A 17571-nucleotide genomic window follows, 5' to 3' on the forward strand; every position below is an offset into this window, starting at 1 on the left:
CCAGCCGGTGGACTCCCTCCCAGTCTCCTCACAGTAGGGCCTAGCTATAATTAATGACAGCCTGCTCTCAGCATGGCAGGCCCATTCTCATACAGACACACACACACACACACACACACACACAAAGGATGTGCATGAGCAGGCGTTTTGAAACCTTACTATTCTCACTAACACTTCTGAGATACAGAGCTATTGTGTGATATGCACACCTAGTGGGTCTTATGGAGATTACTTAACAACTTGATATGAATAACAATTGATCCTGGACACAGCTGTGCTAGTTAGGAGCCCGTGCTCCGACCCGGATGTTATGAGAGCGGGTGGCTTGCTGTAGCTCGTACGTCACAGCATCCAAATGTGAAGAGGTTATGTAACGTCCCTAAAACCCACTCAGAGATGCTGGCATGTTTTTGTGTTGGAGAATGAAAAGACGATCATAAATAGAGAAGGGTTAGAGAAGTGTTGGATATGCATGAGGTCATATGAATATGCATTAGGCACATCGGCACACATAGTGGTATACAACTTGCATGCTCTCTCCACTTGCTTCCGACTAACGAATCAATCTGAGGACCATAGAGAAGAGCTTGTTAGACAATGCTTCCCGGAGCTAAAAGCCCTACCATAATATTCTATGGGCTGCTTTATCTCTTGGTGTTGCATTATGGTGAAACAAGCAGTGGGATGTGTGCAAGTAACAAGCAATATGTTCTGCCTGTAAAGCAATAAGGACTAACCCAGCCGTCTGGTACCACTGTCTTTGGACCTCTCTACAGTCTTTTTATTTGTTTGGGAAATGTAAGAATTGAATGCGAACACGACATCTAGACCCTAAGATCTGTATTTTTGTCAGTATCTCTGGGTCTTCCAAAAATGGTTTGGACCAATTTCCAAGAAACCAGACGACAGAAAGGCACTGAGTCCCCGCCCCTCTGGACTAGAGCGGGAGGATATGACATAACAGAATCAGACGTCTGACGTCCCCAGCATCCTGCTCTTGATATCAAGCTTTATGAGTGTTCTTTGACTTCTGTCTATCAAACTGAATCAAAATGTGATCTTAAAGAACCAAGCAAGGTCGTTCAAAAGGATACAGGAACACCAAGTAGTTGTAGTCATTGTTGGCCCTGCAAGACAGCTGAGATACAGCTCTCCCTGGCGGGGATCTTGTTGCTAATGCTAGCTGAGCAAGGTTAGCCAATCATGGAGAGCTTAGCACGGCTAGCTGTAGCTGTGCTGTGTGTGACTGCACTGCTGAGTAGGGCTGGTGGTGTAATGATACCTGGATACTGGCTCCAGGGAGCCTTCTGGGAACCTTTCAAGGACAGACAGAGCCTGGAGGCAGGCAAACAGCAAGGCGCAGCAAGGAAATGGCAACCTCTAGCTTTCTCAGACATAATGAAGCAATATGATTGGCTAAGAGGTTGTTCCCCTTATCCTTCTCGTCCTATGGGAGCGTTTGCGTGCAGGTGTCTAGACTCCATGAAGAACAAGAGTGCTGACTGTTCTGAACACTGACACCATCCTGAAGCATCACTTGTTACCGGGCGGAGGACCGTTCTTGCCCACAGGTGTGGCTATGTCTCCACAATAAGCTCCTCGACCAGACCGTCCCCAGCCCTCTGGCTTTGACTAGCCTCAGACTGAATTACTGTACAATGATACATACAGCAGACAGGGCATGATGGTGATAGGGGACTCAATCTGTCTAAAGGCTCAACTGGAGCCAAACTTTTGCCTCAGTTTCTCAACTCTGGAGCGTGTAAATACAGCGGCATCACATCGAGGCAGGAGAGCCATGAAGAGCTGATCGTCTCTCTCACCAGACTTCTTCTGCTCACTGGCTGTAGGCAGGACCAAAACACTCAGTGAATCAGAAGAAACTGAGTACACCTAACTGATCCAACCAAACAGTGAAAATGCTGTCAGGCTGTTTTGGGACATCATCTTAGCGTGCATACTCAATCTCTACTGATTACTGATATGGCTCCTTCAAGAGCTGAATGACTGTTGTTACTTCCTCCAACGCAAGTATTCTACAACAGGTTTTGTGAATGCAACCTGGTAGACATACTTGGGTTTCTTACCTAGCAATATATTGTGTATGATTCTCTGGCTTTATTTTTGGTCTTTCTTTTTTGTACTGTGTTCAGGTTTGAAATTAAATTATGTCAAAAAACGCTTGACCGATGAAAGACTAAGTAAGTGCTTCTGGATTTTTGGGCCTGAGGCCAGCCCCGCCCTTCCCTCCAGAGTATGTCCTGTGGTTGAAGCATCGTGCTGTTTTGGGTTACATTGTGGTTCATGCGCTCATGTATTCACTTCATAAATGCATTGTATCCAAGTGCTTTGGCAACACATATAGCTAAAGACGAAGAATTCAAGATTTTGTGATCATTGTGCAGCTTCTATCTGCAAAATTGTGTGTTGGTCCATACTTTTTGGTAGTAGACTACCTTTGATTGCTACTGTATGTACTGGTGTATATATGTATACTGTATCACTTGTCTGCTGTGAACATTGTTGACTACTTGGTTTATATAAGGGCTTTTTATAGAGTTAAACAAACAAGGAAAATAAGACTTTCTCTTGTGGTAGCATACAGTATAGCAGAGTGACAGAGATGATACCAGCTTCCTGGTGGCCTGATGTCTGGGTCACCCCAACTGCCGTGTCCAAAATAATAATCCTGTTTTGACATCATCTGTGATTTGACTGGATTTGTCTCTGTGGGTCGTTAGCTGGCGAGAGCCTTGAAGAGTTTGCTGAATCTGACAATGTGAAAGGAAGGCTTCAGAGCAGAGGCCTCCCCCCCCCCCCATCATCATCTAGAAGAAATCTTTCATCCAACCCCCTCTTTAAAACATAGCCTGTCCTAATGCTCCCCAACCCTTAGAATGGGGATATCAGCTTAGCGTGCATATGAGACAGCAGAGAGATATATTAACCAGCGCTTTCTCCTGCAGAGTGAGACAGACGCCGTGATCTCTTTAACGTGGGGATATAAAACTTGGCAGGGTATTGAGTTGACATACTGTACCAAGCATCTATCAGGTTCCCCTGCAATGCCTGTCGACTTGGTCAATAGACTAATCCAATTAAGAACGTCGGGAGGATTGGATTGTTGAAATGAAATAGCCGTCTAATTTGATTCTTATTCAAACCGTGACTTACATTAAATACCTTTTACATTAATCTCAGAATTGGTTTTGACACTCCTAATATGCCCCGTCTGTCTCACAATAAAGACATACTGTAATTTAGGTGGCAGAACACGTACTGTAAACTGTATGTTTTGACCTGCAGTTGTATTTACAGAGCTGCCGGCTGTGGGAGATAAGAGAGCACCAAGCAGTGTCTAAAAATACCTCTGGTTTCAGGTGATCATGCATTGTTTACATTGGAGTGTGAGCTTTTCTTTATTCATAGTTCAGGGCCGAAAGAAATAGAGCAAAAAAGGAATATGTAATGTGTAAAAGAAAATTAGATGTGAATAAATGAATAGAGATGCTGACACATCAACACACATACAGTACAGGGTCATACGCACAAGGAGCTACACACACACACACATACACATGCACGCACACACATACGCACACACAAACGCACACACACACACACACACACACACTCACTCTCTCTCGCTCAAGGCCCAGTAAACAAATGAACATTGGTTTATTTGAAGGGTGTCCTTTGTAGGCATTTTCAACAGAACAGCAATCAAATTCTGAATTGTGACGACCGGCCTGTAGTTAAGGCAGTGCACATCTCACACGGTCAGCAGTTATCTGGGCATCCCTGACACGCACTGCCCCTGCCTGCCATTTGTTTAGTGTTCCGCCCACAACCCAGCCCAGTCCAGTCCAGTCCAGTCCAGTCCAGTCCAGTCCAGTCCAGTCCAGTCCAGTCCAGTCCAGTCCTGTCCTGTCCAGCCCAGCCCAGCCCAGCCCAGTCCAACCCAACCCAACCCAGCCCAGCCCAACCCAGCCCAGCCTAACCCAACTCAGCCCAACCTAACCCAGCCAGCTCAGTTCAGGCTAGCACAGCCCAACACAGCCCAGGGCATGAAGATCCAACCTTCAGTGATAATACGTCAGTTAATTTGTACATCTCTGGGGCCTGGACTGAATCCATCACAGAGAGCAAAGAGCCAAATGCCACAATCATGTCCCCATTAGTATCTCTCTCTCTCTCTCTCTCTCTCTCTCTCTTTCTATTCCTCTTCTTGCCAGTGGTGGACAACCTAAGGTCATACTATATCTGAAATGGCATTGTTCAGGTCAAAGGAGAAATTACAAATTGTTTCTACTCACCACTTTATCTCTGTTAATAACGACACCTCTCACAATCAAAGCCTACGGGACTTTGCATCCAAATCATTTCAATTACCTCCTTCGGTGTAGACACACAGGACCATCGTCAGGAGTGTATTGTTTAACCTCAGACAAACAGTACCCTGGGTCTCCGTGGCGCTCTTGCCCAACGTGAATCCCCTTCTCCTCCCCCCTCGCCCAGAGTTAATCATTTCACTGGCAGTGCTATGCAGCCTTCTTTCAGACTGGCACCCTCACAACAGCTACTGGGAACTATATATCCCTGGGGCTTCGCATTTCACTAATATATGTGTATATAGAGAGGGTCAATTATCAAAGATGATGGACATGATGATAATGACGATGGAGATGATGATTGTTTAAGTTTTTACAGCACTAATGATTATTATTTTCGAGGAACGGTCGAGGTCAAACTTACCGTCTGGCTTTTTAAGCATCTCTTTTTAGAGGAAAACTTAATAAGTGTTCTTTGTATGAACTTGATAAAAAATTAAAATGGTGAGAGGAACGCTGGCGTCCGGGTGTGTTTGTGGGGCGTGTGAGAAAACTGGGAAACAGAGAGAAGGAGGAGGGAGAGATACTGTACGCGGTGGAGAGAAAGAGAGAATTAAAGATATACTGAAAGACAGATAAAGAGCAATTGAGGAAAGGTGTGTGTGTAAGGTCGGTGAACAAGAGAGAGTGTGTTTGTGAGAGAGAGAAAGAGAGGGATGGTAAACAGAGAGAGAGACACCAGAGAGACCAGAGACAGAGGGAGAAAGCGAGAGAGACCTTTCTCCCAGTCCCTCCCAGACAAGGAGGTAGAGCCAGTGTTTTTCCACCCCGGCTTTGTGCCTCCTGCAGTGAGCAGGTTTTACCGGCACCTGACACGGCAAGATAAGAGACCAGAGACACAAAGAGCTACAGTCAATAATGACAGGACCGTCCGGAGGAGGGGACGAATAACGGAGGAAGCTACGGGAGGATGGAGAGAGCAGCGAGGGGGCGAGAAAGAGGGCAGGGAAAAGACGAGCCAGGGACCACATGAGAAGAAAAGACAGCCCAAAAAGAACGGGTGGAAGAGAAGGGGAGATGACATTTCCAGATGGCGGGAGGACTGCAGAACTGAAAGAATGGAACATGAGGGAGAGAGAGATGGTGGAGAAAGAGAGAGAGAGAGAGGGAGAGAGAGAGTGGAGGATGAGAGAGATGAGCCCAACACTAGCACCGGTATTGTGATGGTAATACTGCTAATGTTGTGATTGTTCGTGAAGTGTTCAGCAAGTATAAGGGGCCTCTAGGGGCCTGAGGAGGGAAGGCCCCTAGAAGAGGGGGTTCGGATCGGGCAACAGTCTGGCACAGCAACGGGAGGGTGGGGGGGGGTTGGACTGCAGAGACTGAGCATAATCCGTTCAAACCCCTCACACACACACACACACCCTACAAACTGATGCCAGAACACGCGTATGCTCACTCACCCTCTTTCTCTCTCTCACACACACACACATACACTCACAGACACACACACACACACACAGGCACACATACACAGACACACACCCCTCTGCAAGCCTGGCCAGAGACAGCTCCATCAATCTGGTTTGCTCTCTGTCTGCACACAGCAGCTGTCAGCAGACAGCCACGGAGGTCGCAGGCTGTGCAGATAGGTTTAATGAGAGGAGTGCGTGTGTGTGTGTGTGTGTGTGTGTGTGTGTGTGTGTGTGTGTGTGCAGAGAACATAGACGGTAGGAGGAGGGATAGATAAGAGTGAGACATGGGTCAAGCTGCTGGCATATGCAGGCGCCGTCTCAGCAACACACATCAGTGGTCCTCCTTATGGTCACACACACACGCACGCACACACACACACGCACACACACACACACACACACACACACAGAGACACGCACACACACGCCAGCCCAGACCAGGCGTAACGGTGTGAGTATGGGTGTCCGACCCCCGTCTGTCCTCGGAGAGAAGAAGAGAGAGGTTGACCAGAGACTACAGTACATTAGATGGATGAGCCCCATCGATTTCTCCATCCAGCGTTTCATAAATTCAATTAAACCGGAGGCCTCCTGAGGAAGCAGCACTCCGCACCAAACATCAGAGAGCGAGGCTGGCTCTCTATCTGGAGCGAAATCAGATGAGCTGCACCACCTGCCCAGAGGTCACACCACACCCTGGTGGCTGGAGGAGGTAGTTCAGACGAGGGACATTACCGTAAAAACTGGTCCTCTTCCAAATCAGCTCCATCAATCAACCCGTTTTACCATTGGCTTTTATTAGTTTTAGGGCCGCCCGTTTCACGATCAAACTGTCAATCGTCTGTCAAAGTCATTTCAGTGTAGTTGCCTCTTTTTATACCTGTCAGGTATAAAAAGAGAAAAGGAGAAATACGTCTGGTGTAAGAGGGGCTCTGTGTGACGGAGCTGCGGCTGGAGGGGGCGGGGTCTGTGATGGAGGAGAGGGCGGGTGCGGAGACAGCCGATAAAACCTGATGGATTAACCCGCCACACAAAATTAATTAAACGTGCAGGGATTCATTGCAATTGGACGCATCCGTAACAACTGGGATAGGGGATCTGGACGGGGAGGGGGTGGTGGTGTAGGCGCGTCAGTGCTGGGGGGTGGAGGGAGGGGTGGGGAGCGCCGGTCGTCTAGCTAGGCGTTCATTAGCCTACAGAATTAAAGGTCTTTACTGGTTCCCAGGCCGACCCGCGCTCTCTATATTGTTCCAGCTGCAATGACGACGCTGGGAGGAAAAGAGCAGCGTGGCGGATTACAGCAAAAAACGAGGCACCCGGAGACTAGAGAAAATAAAAGCTTCCGATTAACTATGCTAATTGGGCGGAAAGCGCCTCTTCTAAAATTCTCCTTCATGTGGCCCAATGGTTAACAAAGCTAAAGGAGCATCATCATCGCTGAGCCAATGAGTGACCATCATCCCATGTGTCTTCAGGACCTATGTCAATGGGCCCCATATGATGATGATGTTGATGAATTGATTGAGTTTTTTTTACTGTATTTATTTATTTTTTTGCTTTGTATTGTCCCGGGTTGTACGACTGACTCAACTGCAAGCCAAATCTACCTTTGGGTATCAAAAGTAAACTAAACCAAAATATACTGTACATTCTATGGCTGACAGGCTTGATACAAGATGGGGTGTTCCTTGCCCCTTCTCCCTCAAATAAAAACATTTTCTGAATCCACAGCTGTTATAAAATGTTTATTTCATCAAGTGTCATCATTATACACTTTTCTAAAAAACAAGAAATACATACAGTGTCAAAATATGCATTAAGCCCCCTCAGTCCCCCCCCCCCCCCCCCACCCCCCTACTGCCATCCCCTGTCCTCAGCTGTCATCAGACCACGAGAGCTGCATGGGTCAAATACATGGATCAAATACTGTGAAGTGAAGACTTCCATGCGTGCGTGAAATACTGTCCATAAAGTACACCTCCGGTATTTCCATATTTCCAAATTTAGTATTTGACGAAGGTCTGCATATAACAGCTGGACATGGAGGGGTTCAGTAGCTCTAATACAGCAGAGAGAAGCTGGTCTACAGCACCAGCCACACCACCAAGTGCAAAGTCAGAAACAAGGATATACTGAACATACATAACAAGGTGAATCCCATATCAACTCCTAAAACCATGCGGCTAGACTACAGCCACCTCACCATTAGCCACCACTGGGCTACAAGACTACTAGCCACCACTAGGCTTCTACAAGACTACTAGCCACCACTAGGCTACTAGACTACTAGCCACCACTAGGCTACTACAAGACTACTAGCCACCACTAGCCACCACTAGGCTACTACAAGACTACTAGCCACCACTTGGCTACTACAAGACTACTAGCCACCAATAGGCTACTACTAGACTACCATACCCCCCACCACTAGCCACCACCAGGCTACTGGCTCACTCACCACTCCTATACCTCTGGGAGGATCCAACACATTCAGCAGAATGTTGATCTCTGATATGCTGGAAGGTCATTTTGCCATATTTTGCCAGTCCTTTGCAATGGTGACTCTAAGGAAGGGGTTAAGTGTTGATTTGGAATTCAGAAAGAAACTGCCTCCACCATTACACCCACACAGTACACACACACACGCACGCACGCACACACACAGACACAGATGATTAAAGGGGATGCCTTGAATGTACGTTTGTTTGTGGTGATATAATTTAGAACAAGCCGTGAAAATTAGAATTTAAACAAGCAAGCAATGCACAAAATTAGCTTGTGTGTGTGGGTGAGTGAGAGAGAGATAGAAAGAGAGAGAGAAGTAACATGTGCCTCTGTGTACTGTATGCATACAGTATGTGCATGTGTAAGCAGTATCGTGCGTGAGTCCTCAAGGCCGTGCAAATTGTTTTTTAGACTCTAAATACAGACATTTCACTGAAGAAAAATGCTCTCACAGCAACCTTGTACTGTGAAGAGTTCCACTGTCTAAAATAGAAATACTAACAAGTCAAAACGAAACGAGAAGAAAAATACATTACAATCCATGTTCAGTGTCCCACTGGTACTTAACAGCATTACAAGACATAGTGGGGAGAAGTTGTGTAAAAGCCTTTCTCCCTGTTGGCAGAGGTACTGATACAGTACAGCACAGTATTAGAATTAGAACAACAACAACCATTTAACAGACGTGATCTTTAAAAGGCTTTAAAACAATAATAAGAACACAGCATTCGTGATTCACCAATGCAGTTATGGGGTCTACTGGGCCGACTGTGCTATCCACAGTCCCTGTAAGAGTGTGAAAGATTCAAACTTTTAACACACATGGAAGGTCTCAAAATGAAACACCGCATACTAGTATTTCTATGCATTTGGTTGTATTCTGTAGTTAAAGTCCAAATGCAACCGACAGAGCATTCACTGATTGACATGTCTTAACCCTAAGCCTTTCTCTAAAGCTAATAGCTAAAAGCTCATAGTAAAGGTGCTCTAAGTAGCAGGAGTATCTCAGTTAAAAAATATCCTTTTACATCCATCAAATGTAATATAAAAATTATTATTTCTATCTTAATGCATTGAAGCACTATTATCAAACCTAAGAAAGTAAGACCTTGAGTTCTTCCAAAACATGAAGCGCTTTGTGGCATCTTAAAATATATCGCACATAATTCCAAAAATAATGCACTAAAATATATCTAAGCACGCAGATAACACGACCCGTGCACCTTCTCAAGTCTCCCCCCCAGACCTCCCGCAGTCCTCCTATTCAGCCTGAGCTGTGGTCACTAGACTGCTGGACCTGACACACTCCTACATGAACCACAGACAACAGTATTCCTATATCTGTGGTCAGACCAGGTACAGCTCATCTGACTGTCCTACATAAAGATGCTCTGTAGCTGTGCTAAAGCTAAACCATAAACCTTGCTTTTCCTGATCAATTCTCTCTCCATCTATTCATTGTTTGAGAAGCAGGATGCACTTGAGTCACCCAAAGTTCATCATCAGGCATTATAATCACAATGGTACAAGCGCAGCAAGGTTTATAAGAAGCAGTGCCGTTAACTTCTTCCCTTTGATAGTTCCTGAATCCAACCGTCAAATCAAAGCCAGTTCTATATGACAGCCAATCATCCACAAAGGTTGCAACAAGGATGTGATTGTGTGAGCTTAGGAAACAGGGCCGGCTTCATTCTGGAGGAAGGGAAAGGATATACATGAGTCAGCCAGTATGTGTAGGTGAGTGTGTGTCAGTCAGTCACAGAGACTGTATTCAGTGTGCAGTACGGTTCAACACACCAGTGTGTGTTTTGCTTTGTGAGAAGTGACTGTGTGAGTGCCTTCAAACATCAGAAGCACTGTGCCAGGCCAAAGTACACACACGCTCGCACACACACACACACACACACACACACGCACTCACACACGCACACACACACACACACACACACACACACACACACACACACGCACTCACACACACACACACGCACTCACACACACACGCACACACACACACACACACACACACAACACGCGCGCGCATACACAGTGTTCCGTCTGTTATCCCAGATTTGCCTAGCGACAGGGACGGTAGGAGGCCAATAAGCAGAGAGCATTAACAGTTCTGGACAGAAGAGAAAAACAATTATATGTGTCGCCCAGCGGCCCAATGGGAGTGAGCGGTGCACACCTGGCTCCAATACGTTCATCAAATACTTGAGTAATACTTAAGTCCCACACGCTTCACTGTGCTGGGTCAGCTAAATCAGCCCCCCTCCCCGCCGAGTGTATTTGACAGTATTTGCAAATAGTCCATAAGCCAAGTGTGGCGGGGATCTGTGAGCTGTGAGGCTGGTCTCTCTGGGATATCAGCAGGAGTCCCAGTGCAGCTGCAGGTCGGAGCTGTCGAGGAAGTCTGCTGAGAAGACGCTGGGGGGGGTGTGGGGGCCCAGACCGCGGGCTTCGCCGCCGCCCCCCCCTCCCATGGTGATGTCCAGCCAGTCCATGCTGTCCAGGGCCTGCTCTCCAAAGTCCAGGCCTGGGGGGTTGGGGGCGTAGCCCAGCTCGTAGGTGTCCATGGGGGACGGGGAGGAGGGGTGGTCCAGGATGCTGGGGGTGCTCAGCATTTGGCTGTGGAGGTCGTCAATCAAGGTCAAGGGACCGCCGGGCTCCGCCCCTAAGAGGGGCTTGCCCGTCGTGCTCTCCAGGAAGTCCTCCAGGCGGCCGCTTCCGGCGCCGTCGAGCTCCTCTTGCTTTATGGCGGGCGGCGGCTGGATCCCGTCTGTCGGGGGCGGAGGCTGGGAGGTCTCGGGGTCGGGAGGGGTGGGGGGGAGCAGCTGGAGCTGCAGGGGGGAGGGGGGAGGGGAAGAGGGAGGGGTGTTGGGCCGGAGGCGGGCCAGAGAGGGGTCGGGCGTGGGTTTGAAAGTGGCAGAGATTTCTGGGAACAAGAGACGATAAAGAACACTGTGTCAATGCCAAGGAGGACGACACGCTGTAATCAAGTGAGCAGGTTGTCAGTGCTCGCCCTCACCTCCGGTCTGGATGAGAATGTCGAACAGGTCGTCCATGTGCTGAGTGGAGCCATTCTCCTGTAGGCAGAAGGAAAACAGTTTGTTTACAATCAGCGCTGAATGAGCTCTGACTAAGCCCAGATGCACCTCAACATACAAGTGACCTGTTAGGCCTGGATCACACCAGCGTGGATGTCCATGGCTACGTTTTCGAACGAGTAAAACGATCCGCATATCACACCACCATTCGCCTTATTCACCTCAGCTGCCATATTGGTCAGTCTGATGTAATTAGGGGTGCGGATGCGGAAATGCTCGTTGACTTCAATGTTAAAAGTTCGCTGTAAAAACACCCATTCAAGAACCAAAATAGTCAAAATAACAGGCTGAATACACTATCGGGGTTCATTACCAGACTCTTATTGTTTTTCACTGCCGTTGTTTTCGCGTTTGGAAATACATGGGATTGAATGCAACTATGGCTCATTCACCTCCATGTATTTCCAAACGCGAAAACAACGGCAGTGAAAAACAATCAGAGAATTCAGCCTGTTATTTTGACTATTTCGGTTCTTGAAGTGGTGTTTTTACAGCGAACTTTTAACATTGAAGTCAACGGGCACTTCTGCATCCGCACCCCAGACTGACCAATATGCCTGCCAGGTGAATAAGGCAAATTAAAGAGAATATCAAACAGGTGATTTATGAGTTTGAGCTATAGCAATCAAGGGTATGTTTTTCTTGGCTAGTAGCATAGTCTAGAATGGTGAGTTTAAAATGTGGCTGTCCAGCCATCCAACCAGCGCCAACAGTCACCAGCAAATACATTTCCTTCCCGTTTGTGTTCCATGTCTAGTGTGCATTCCCTGCTTTAATAATCTTGAATCCAAAAAGTAGCCTAGCCTACTTATTCCAGTCTCTAATAGTAGGCTAATCTCACTGCACTGCTGTGATAACAATATTATAGCCTATTATTAGTACTCCTTATTATTTATTTACTTATTTATGTTGTAAGAGATGAATTCAGCCAGGTATATTGGAATTAATTCAAACAGTTCCCTTTGCTTCCCAACCACCATCTCATCGAATTCGTGTTGCTGCGTTATTTTATTTTATTCTTTCATGTTTTTAGAGCGCAATCAACTTTTACCAAGAGGACAAAATTTAGTCCATCCATTCACCCATCTTGGTCCAGCGTTCCACAGGCCTATTATAGGCCTGCCGTTCTTGCTTCACCACGGAGTGGTTCCTCTTTTCATTTTTTCAGTAATCCAAACTCCATATTCAGTTCCTATTTAGATTTGTAAGCATTGACTCACACATGAACAAACCAACTCCTTGTTCCTTGTTCAGTGATTACAAATCTGATTCTTGATTAAAGTGACAACATATTCAAGGGGTTCTTTTGCAAAAATAGACATCTCCGTTTGTAGGCCTATTAGCTATCCTAAATCATGTTTGCCCATATCTGCTTAGAGGTTTAACATAGTAGGCCTATTCATCTCTTGATGGTGATGTTACAGAGTGACAACAGTTGGCATATTCGTAAAAACATTCACACAACCTAATATTTATTTACAAGCACAAACTTCTGCATCAGGATTGCTGACAAAAACCCGTTCAATAAGTCTTGTCATATTCAAGTCTCATCATAATATGGGAGCTACAGTATAACGCAAGGGAATGGATGAAGGACTTAAAACAAACTGATTATAAGGACTGGAACATTTGGACTGAATTAGATCATTGAATAGAGAATATTATTGAAAAAGAAAAGGACAGGAGTGCTGGGGAGTTCAGACAGGTGTGATGAAGTTGCTTCTGTATTTGGTCGGAAACCCAAACTGAGCTGGGGAGCCTAACCACACCTATAGCGTATCTCAATAAAGGCTTTTATTTTTTATTATTTTTTTTTTTACTTTTTGCCACTTACTTTTACTTTTTACTATTACACTAGAACGCAGCTCCGGATTTCAAGCGCCAAAACGTAGCTCAGGCCGTATCGGGTTCGAGCTTCGTTTTAGTCGCGGTAGTGTAATTGCTTGGCGCAAACATAGGTCTTTTTTGGGGAAAACACCGAAAAACGCAGTAGTGTAATCCAGGCCTTAGACACAAGTTACCTTGTCATCAGGTGAGGACGGGGAGGTCTTGATGGTGTCGGGGGAGGGGGGGCTGAACAGGGCATGCTGGTCCAGATCTGGGCACTCCTCCTCCTGCAGGAGAACAGGAACTAGTTTGTACTCATGTTCTTATACAGACCATCTACCATTGCAGGCTAAACACTTTTCCATGGCCATGACACAGAGTGGCTAAAATACTGTAGAGGTCTTGATAGGTCAGAACTGGCTCTTGGTATCTGAGGAAAGCAAGGAACCGTAACCTCCCAGGTACAGGTGACTCGTCAGCGTACCGTCTGCCCTGAAGGAGACTGGGCGTCATTCCCCGAGGGGGCAGAGTCTTCGTCCAGAAAGAAAGGCTGGAGATTGGGCGGGGCGGAGAATGAGAGAGCGACCCCCGGTGAGTGGTCGGTTGACTCCTGGAGCCCTGCCTTTTGTCCCTGCGAGAGATCAATCTCAATTAGCGTGTATGCAAATGAGCCAGTTGCCAACATAAATCACTGTGATGAGTAACGTCTTTAGGGCAATTAGCATAACAATAATGACTATTACACTGCAGCAGTCAGTTGGCTCTTATCAAGGATGCTGTCAGTGTCATCTTACACTGTACACATCATTAATTTACACAGCACTTCGTTATCGGACTCATTCGAGCCATCCTGGATGAATATATGTTTTATGGAACATTAGAGACCATCCATTCATTCACCATTATGGGGTGAGCTTCATCGACCACTCTGTCCATGGATACATGATGAGAATAAGAAATGACGCCTGATCTCTAGCTCACCTTTCTGGTTGTCTGTTTCACAGGGCGTGTCGGTGTGGTTGTCTGTTTTGATTGGTTGTCAGTGCTGGTCATTCCAGGGGGGGACTGGCTAGGCAGCTTGGTGGGGGTGGACTGCAGTCTCTGATTAAGGAACGGATAATGAGGACAGAAAAACAAATAAGTACATCACCAAAAAAAGAAAACGCTCACAAGACCTGCCAGAGACAAAGGAGAACTGGACCGAGAAGATATACCTGTAGTTTGATGTGATTGGCTGGTTTCCCCTGTGGAGCGTCACTTCCATGGTTTTCTGCTGTGTGATTGGTCAGTGCAATGAGGAAGTGGTTGCCGTTGCTGTCCGTCACAAGGGTTGGGGTGGAGTGTGACTTGAGGAGGTCCAATGGGAAAGAGGGGGTGGTCCCAGTCTGCTGATTGAGGAACACCTGAGATACCTGGAGAAGAATGGAGAAGAAAGAGAACAAGATAAGAAACTCACACAAACCCTGGTGTGGTGGAAATGGCAGGACTTGTTTGTTTTTCATGCCCTACTGACCTGTTGTGACTGGAGCAGCCGTTGTTGTTGTTGTTGTTGTGACTGCTGTAACTGCAACTGCTGTTTTGCCTGCAACAACTGCTGCTGCTTCGACTGCATCTGTGGCTGCTGTTGCAGCTTCAGCTGTATAAGTTGTTTTTGCGACTGTTGTTGCTGCTTCAGCTGTATTAGTTGCTGTTGTTTTTGTGACTGTTGCTGCTGCTTTAGCTGTATTAGTTGCTGTTGTTGCTGTTGTTGTTGTTGTGACTGTTGCTGCTTGGCCTGTATCTGCTGCTGGGCCTGCAGGAGGAGCAGCTGCTGCTGCTGCTGCTGTTTGAGCTGCTGTTTGTGGGACTTCTTCTTTCGCTGCTGGCTGCGCCTCTGGAGGTTCTGCTGGTTTTGCTGGTTCTGCAGCTGGTTCTGGCGGTTCTGCTGCAGCAGCAGCTGCTGCAGGGCCTGCTGCTGCGCCGCCTGCAGCTCGCCGATCTGCAGCGCCGGCTGCCGGGGGACGGCCTCCTCCTCCTCCTCCTCCTCCTCCTCCTCCGCGTCGCCAGCCTCCCGCTTGATCTGGACCTCGGCGGGGGGCGGCGGAGGGGACGGCGGAGGGGCGGGGCAGGAGGAGGAGATGCTGCGGGCGTCCGGGGGCTCCTCTTTCACCCTGAGCAGGACCACGGGCTCGACGGCCGCCACTCCTCCTCCTCCTCCTCCCCCTCCTCCTCCTCCTCCTCTCTTCCCCTGCTCCAGCTGGGAGCGCAGGGCCTCCACCAGCCTCTGCTTCTGCAGCAGCAGGCGGGTCAGCTCCTCGATCTGCTTGTCCTTCTCCTGCAGCATGCGGTCCTTGTCCGCGGCGGCAGGCTGGGGGCGGGGCCGGCAGTGCCGCTGCGGGGCGAGCCGGGAGAACGCGCAGGAGGCGGGGCCGGAGGGGGGCGTCTCCTCTTTGATGGGGGCGGGGACCTGGGGCGAGGGCTGGAGGCTCAGCTGGGTGAGGGGGGAGCTCACCTGAGAGGGCAGAGGGAAGAGAACCAGGATGTAGTCGGATAAATAGAACAGTATAGCAGTATATTATGATACAACCGCTATATATACTACCACATGTATAGTAGCATAAATTGCCCTCATCATCATCATCATCATCATCATCATCGTCGTCAGCAGCACGCTGGTGGACCCACCATCTCGCCGAAGGCGTCCCCGTTGCAGCTGGTGTCATCCGGGCTCATGGCGGCCGCTGAGCGGTCCGAGGGGGCGGGGGAGAGCGGAGGGGAGGAGCTAGTGCTGCCAAAGTGCATAAGGCTATGGGGCGCTGTGGTCACGAACGGCATGGTGGCTACCATCATACTGCCGCCCCCTGACTGCTGCAGGCCGGAGGAGGACCGGGCCTGACCGTGCTGCTGCTGCTGATGCTGCTTGTGCGTTTTGGAGGCGGAGGCCCCGGGCCACGGAGTGGAGGTACCGCCGCCGCCGCCGTTCTGCTCCTGGTAGTTCCTCAGGCGCTCGATGAGGTCGTTCTTGGTGCCAGAGACGGGCAGGCTCCGCAGCTTCAGCTCACCCTTCAGCTCAGCCACCTGGGGAGAGACAGGGTGGCGGAGAGAGCAGAGGGAGAGAGAGAGCAGAGGGAGAGAGGAGAGGGAGAGCAGAGGGAGAGAGCAGAGAGAGAGAGCAGAGGGAGAGAGCAGAGGGAGGGAGCAGAGGGAGGGAGGAGAGGGAGAGAGCAGAGGGCGAGAGAGCAGAGGGCGAGAGCAGAGGGAAGATCAGAGGGAAGAGCAGAGGGAGAGAGCAGAGGCAGAGGGAGAGAGCAGAGGAAGAGAGCAGAGAGAGAGCAGAGGAAGAGAGCAGATGGAGTGAGTTAAGGCTTAATTTGTGTCAAGATTTGGACGGGACCTATTTTTTGATTGGATTCGGCACCTCGTTTGTAATTACCAAATACCAAAATAAATTGTGTGTAATATAATGATAAGTGGTAAATGGTAAATGGACTGCACTTATATAGCGCTTTTCCACCTTAGCGGCACTCAAAGCGCTTTACAATGGCCTCTCATTCACCCATTCACACACACATTCACACACCAATGGTGGCAGCTGCCATGCAAGGTGCTAACCTGCTCATTGGGAGCAATTTGGGGTTTTGCTCAAGGACACTTCGACATGTGGACAGTCGGAGCTGAGATTCGAACCACTGACCCTTCGATCACTGAACGACCCGCTCTACCAACTGAGCTACAGTCGCCCCTAATGGTATCGGTTGTCATTCTTTTAATTTCCCATTTAAGTTACTCGCAAATCGTTTGCTTGCCTCTTTTGGATGCATGACAGAGACGTGACAGCCGTCAATCACTCAGGTCACGCAGTGGCGCTGGCTCTGCGTGGGAGTTTCGAGTAGCGTAGGCTACGTCGTGATAAAATGTCAAAAACACAGTCAAATTTATTTTATTTCTTCTAACAGTTGGAACCCTAAGGACAGGCCAGTAATTTCGGTGGATTAAAATAAAAAGATTGCTAGGAACGAGAAGAGGAATATGATTGGAGAACTTGGGAGTTGGGGAGAGAGGGAGGTGAGTATGAGTACTTTTAGATGGGGGAATTTAGCTGTATGCTGGCCAGTGGTTTCATACTTTTTGGTGTCATTATGGCATAATGGTTCCAGTACGTTACTGTAAACCCCACAGTTAGTGGGCGTGTGAAATGGTGAAATGATGAGTGGCTATTATGAACACTCGTCAGTCCCACCGTAGTGAACATGATTCGCGCTTCGCGGAATTTGCGAGCATAAAATGTATCCTTTCTGTAGCGGAAATGGGTCGCGGCCCGGCACTGGGGACCGCTGATCTACA

The 17571-nt window shown here is 48.2% G+C and overlaps 1 protein-coding gene across 1 annotated transcript in view; it reads right to left on the reverse strand.

The window, feature by feature from the left end:
• Window positions 1-10680: 10680 nt before the first annotated feature.
• The window catches only part of mrtfaa (myocardin related transcription factor Aa), a gene marked incomplete at its 3' end in the record, with an annotated part of 37564 nt that continues 30673 nt past the window's right edge, over window positions 10681-17571 (reverse strand). Inside the window, exons 12-20 of the mRNA XM_084439037.1 lie at window positions 15913-16305; window positions 15465-15739; window positions 14762-15398; window positions 14463-14660; window positions 14230-14349; window positions 13733-13879; window positions 13443-13535; window positions 11343-11469; window positions 10681-11249 (exon numbers count right to left, since the gene is read on the reverse strand). Coding sequence (XP_084295163.1) covers window positions 10681-11249; window positions 11343-11469; window positions 13443-13535; window positions 13733-13879; window positions 14230-14349; window positions 14463-14660; window positions 14762-15398; window positions 15465-15739; window positions 15913-16305 — 2559 coding nt within the window. The remainder of the gene's footprint in view (window positions 11250-11342; window positions 11470-13442; window positions 13536-13732; window positions 13880-14229; window positions 14350-14462; window positions 14661-14761; window positions 15399-15464; window positions 15740-15912; window positions 16306-17571) is intronic.

The sequence above is a fragment of the Borostomias antarcticus genome (assembly GCF_949987555.1).
Source record: "Borostomias antarcticus genome assembly, chromosome: 5".
In the NCBI taxonomy this organism is placed as follows: domain Eukaryota; kingdom Metazoa; phylum Chordata; class Actinopteri; order Stomiiformes; family Stomiidae; genus Borostomias; species Borostomias antarcticus.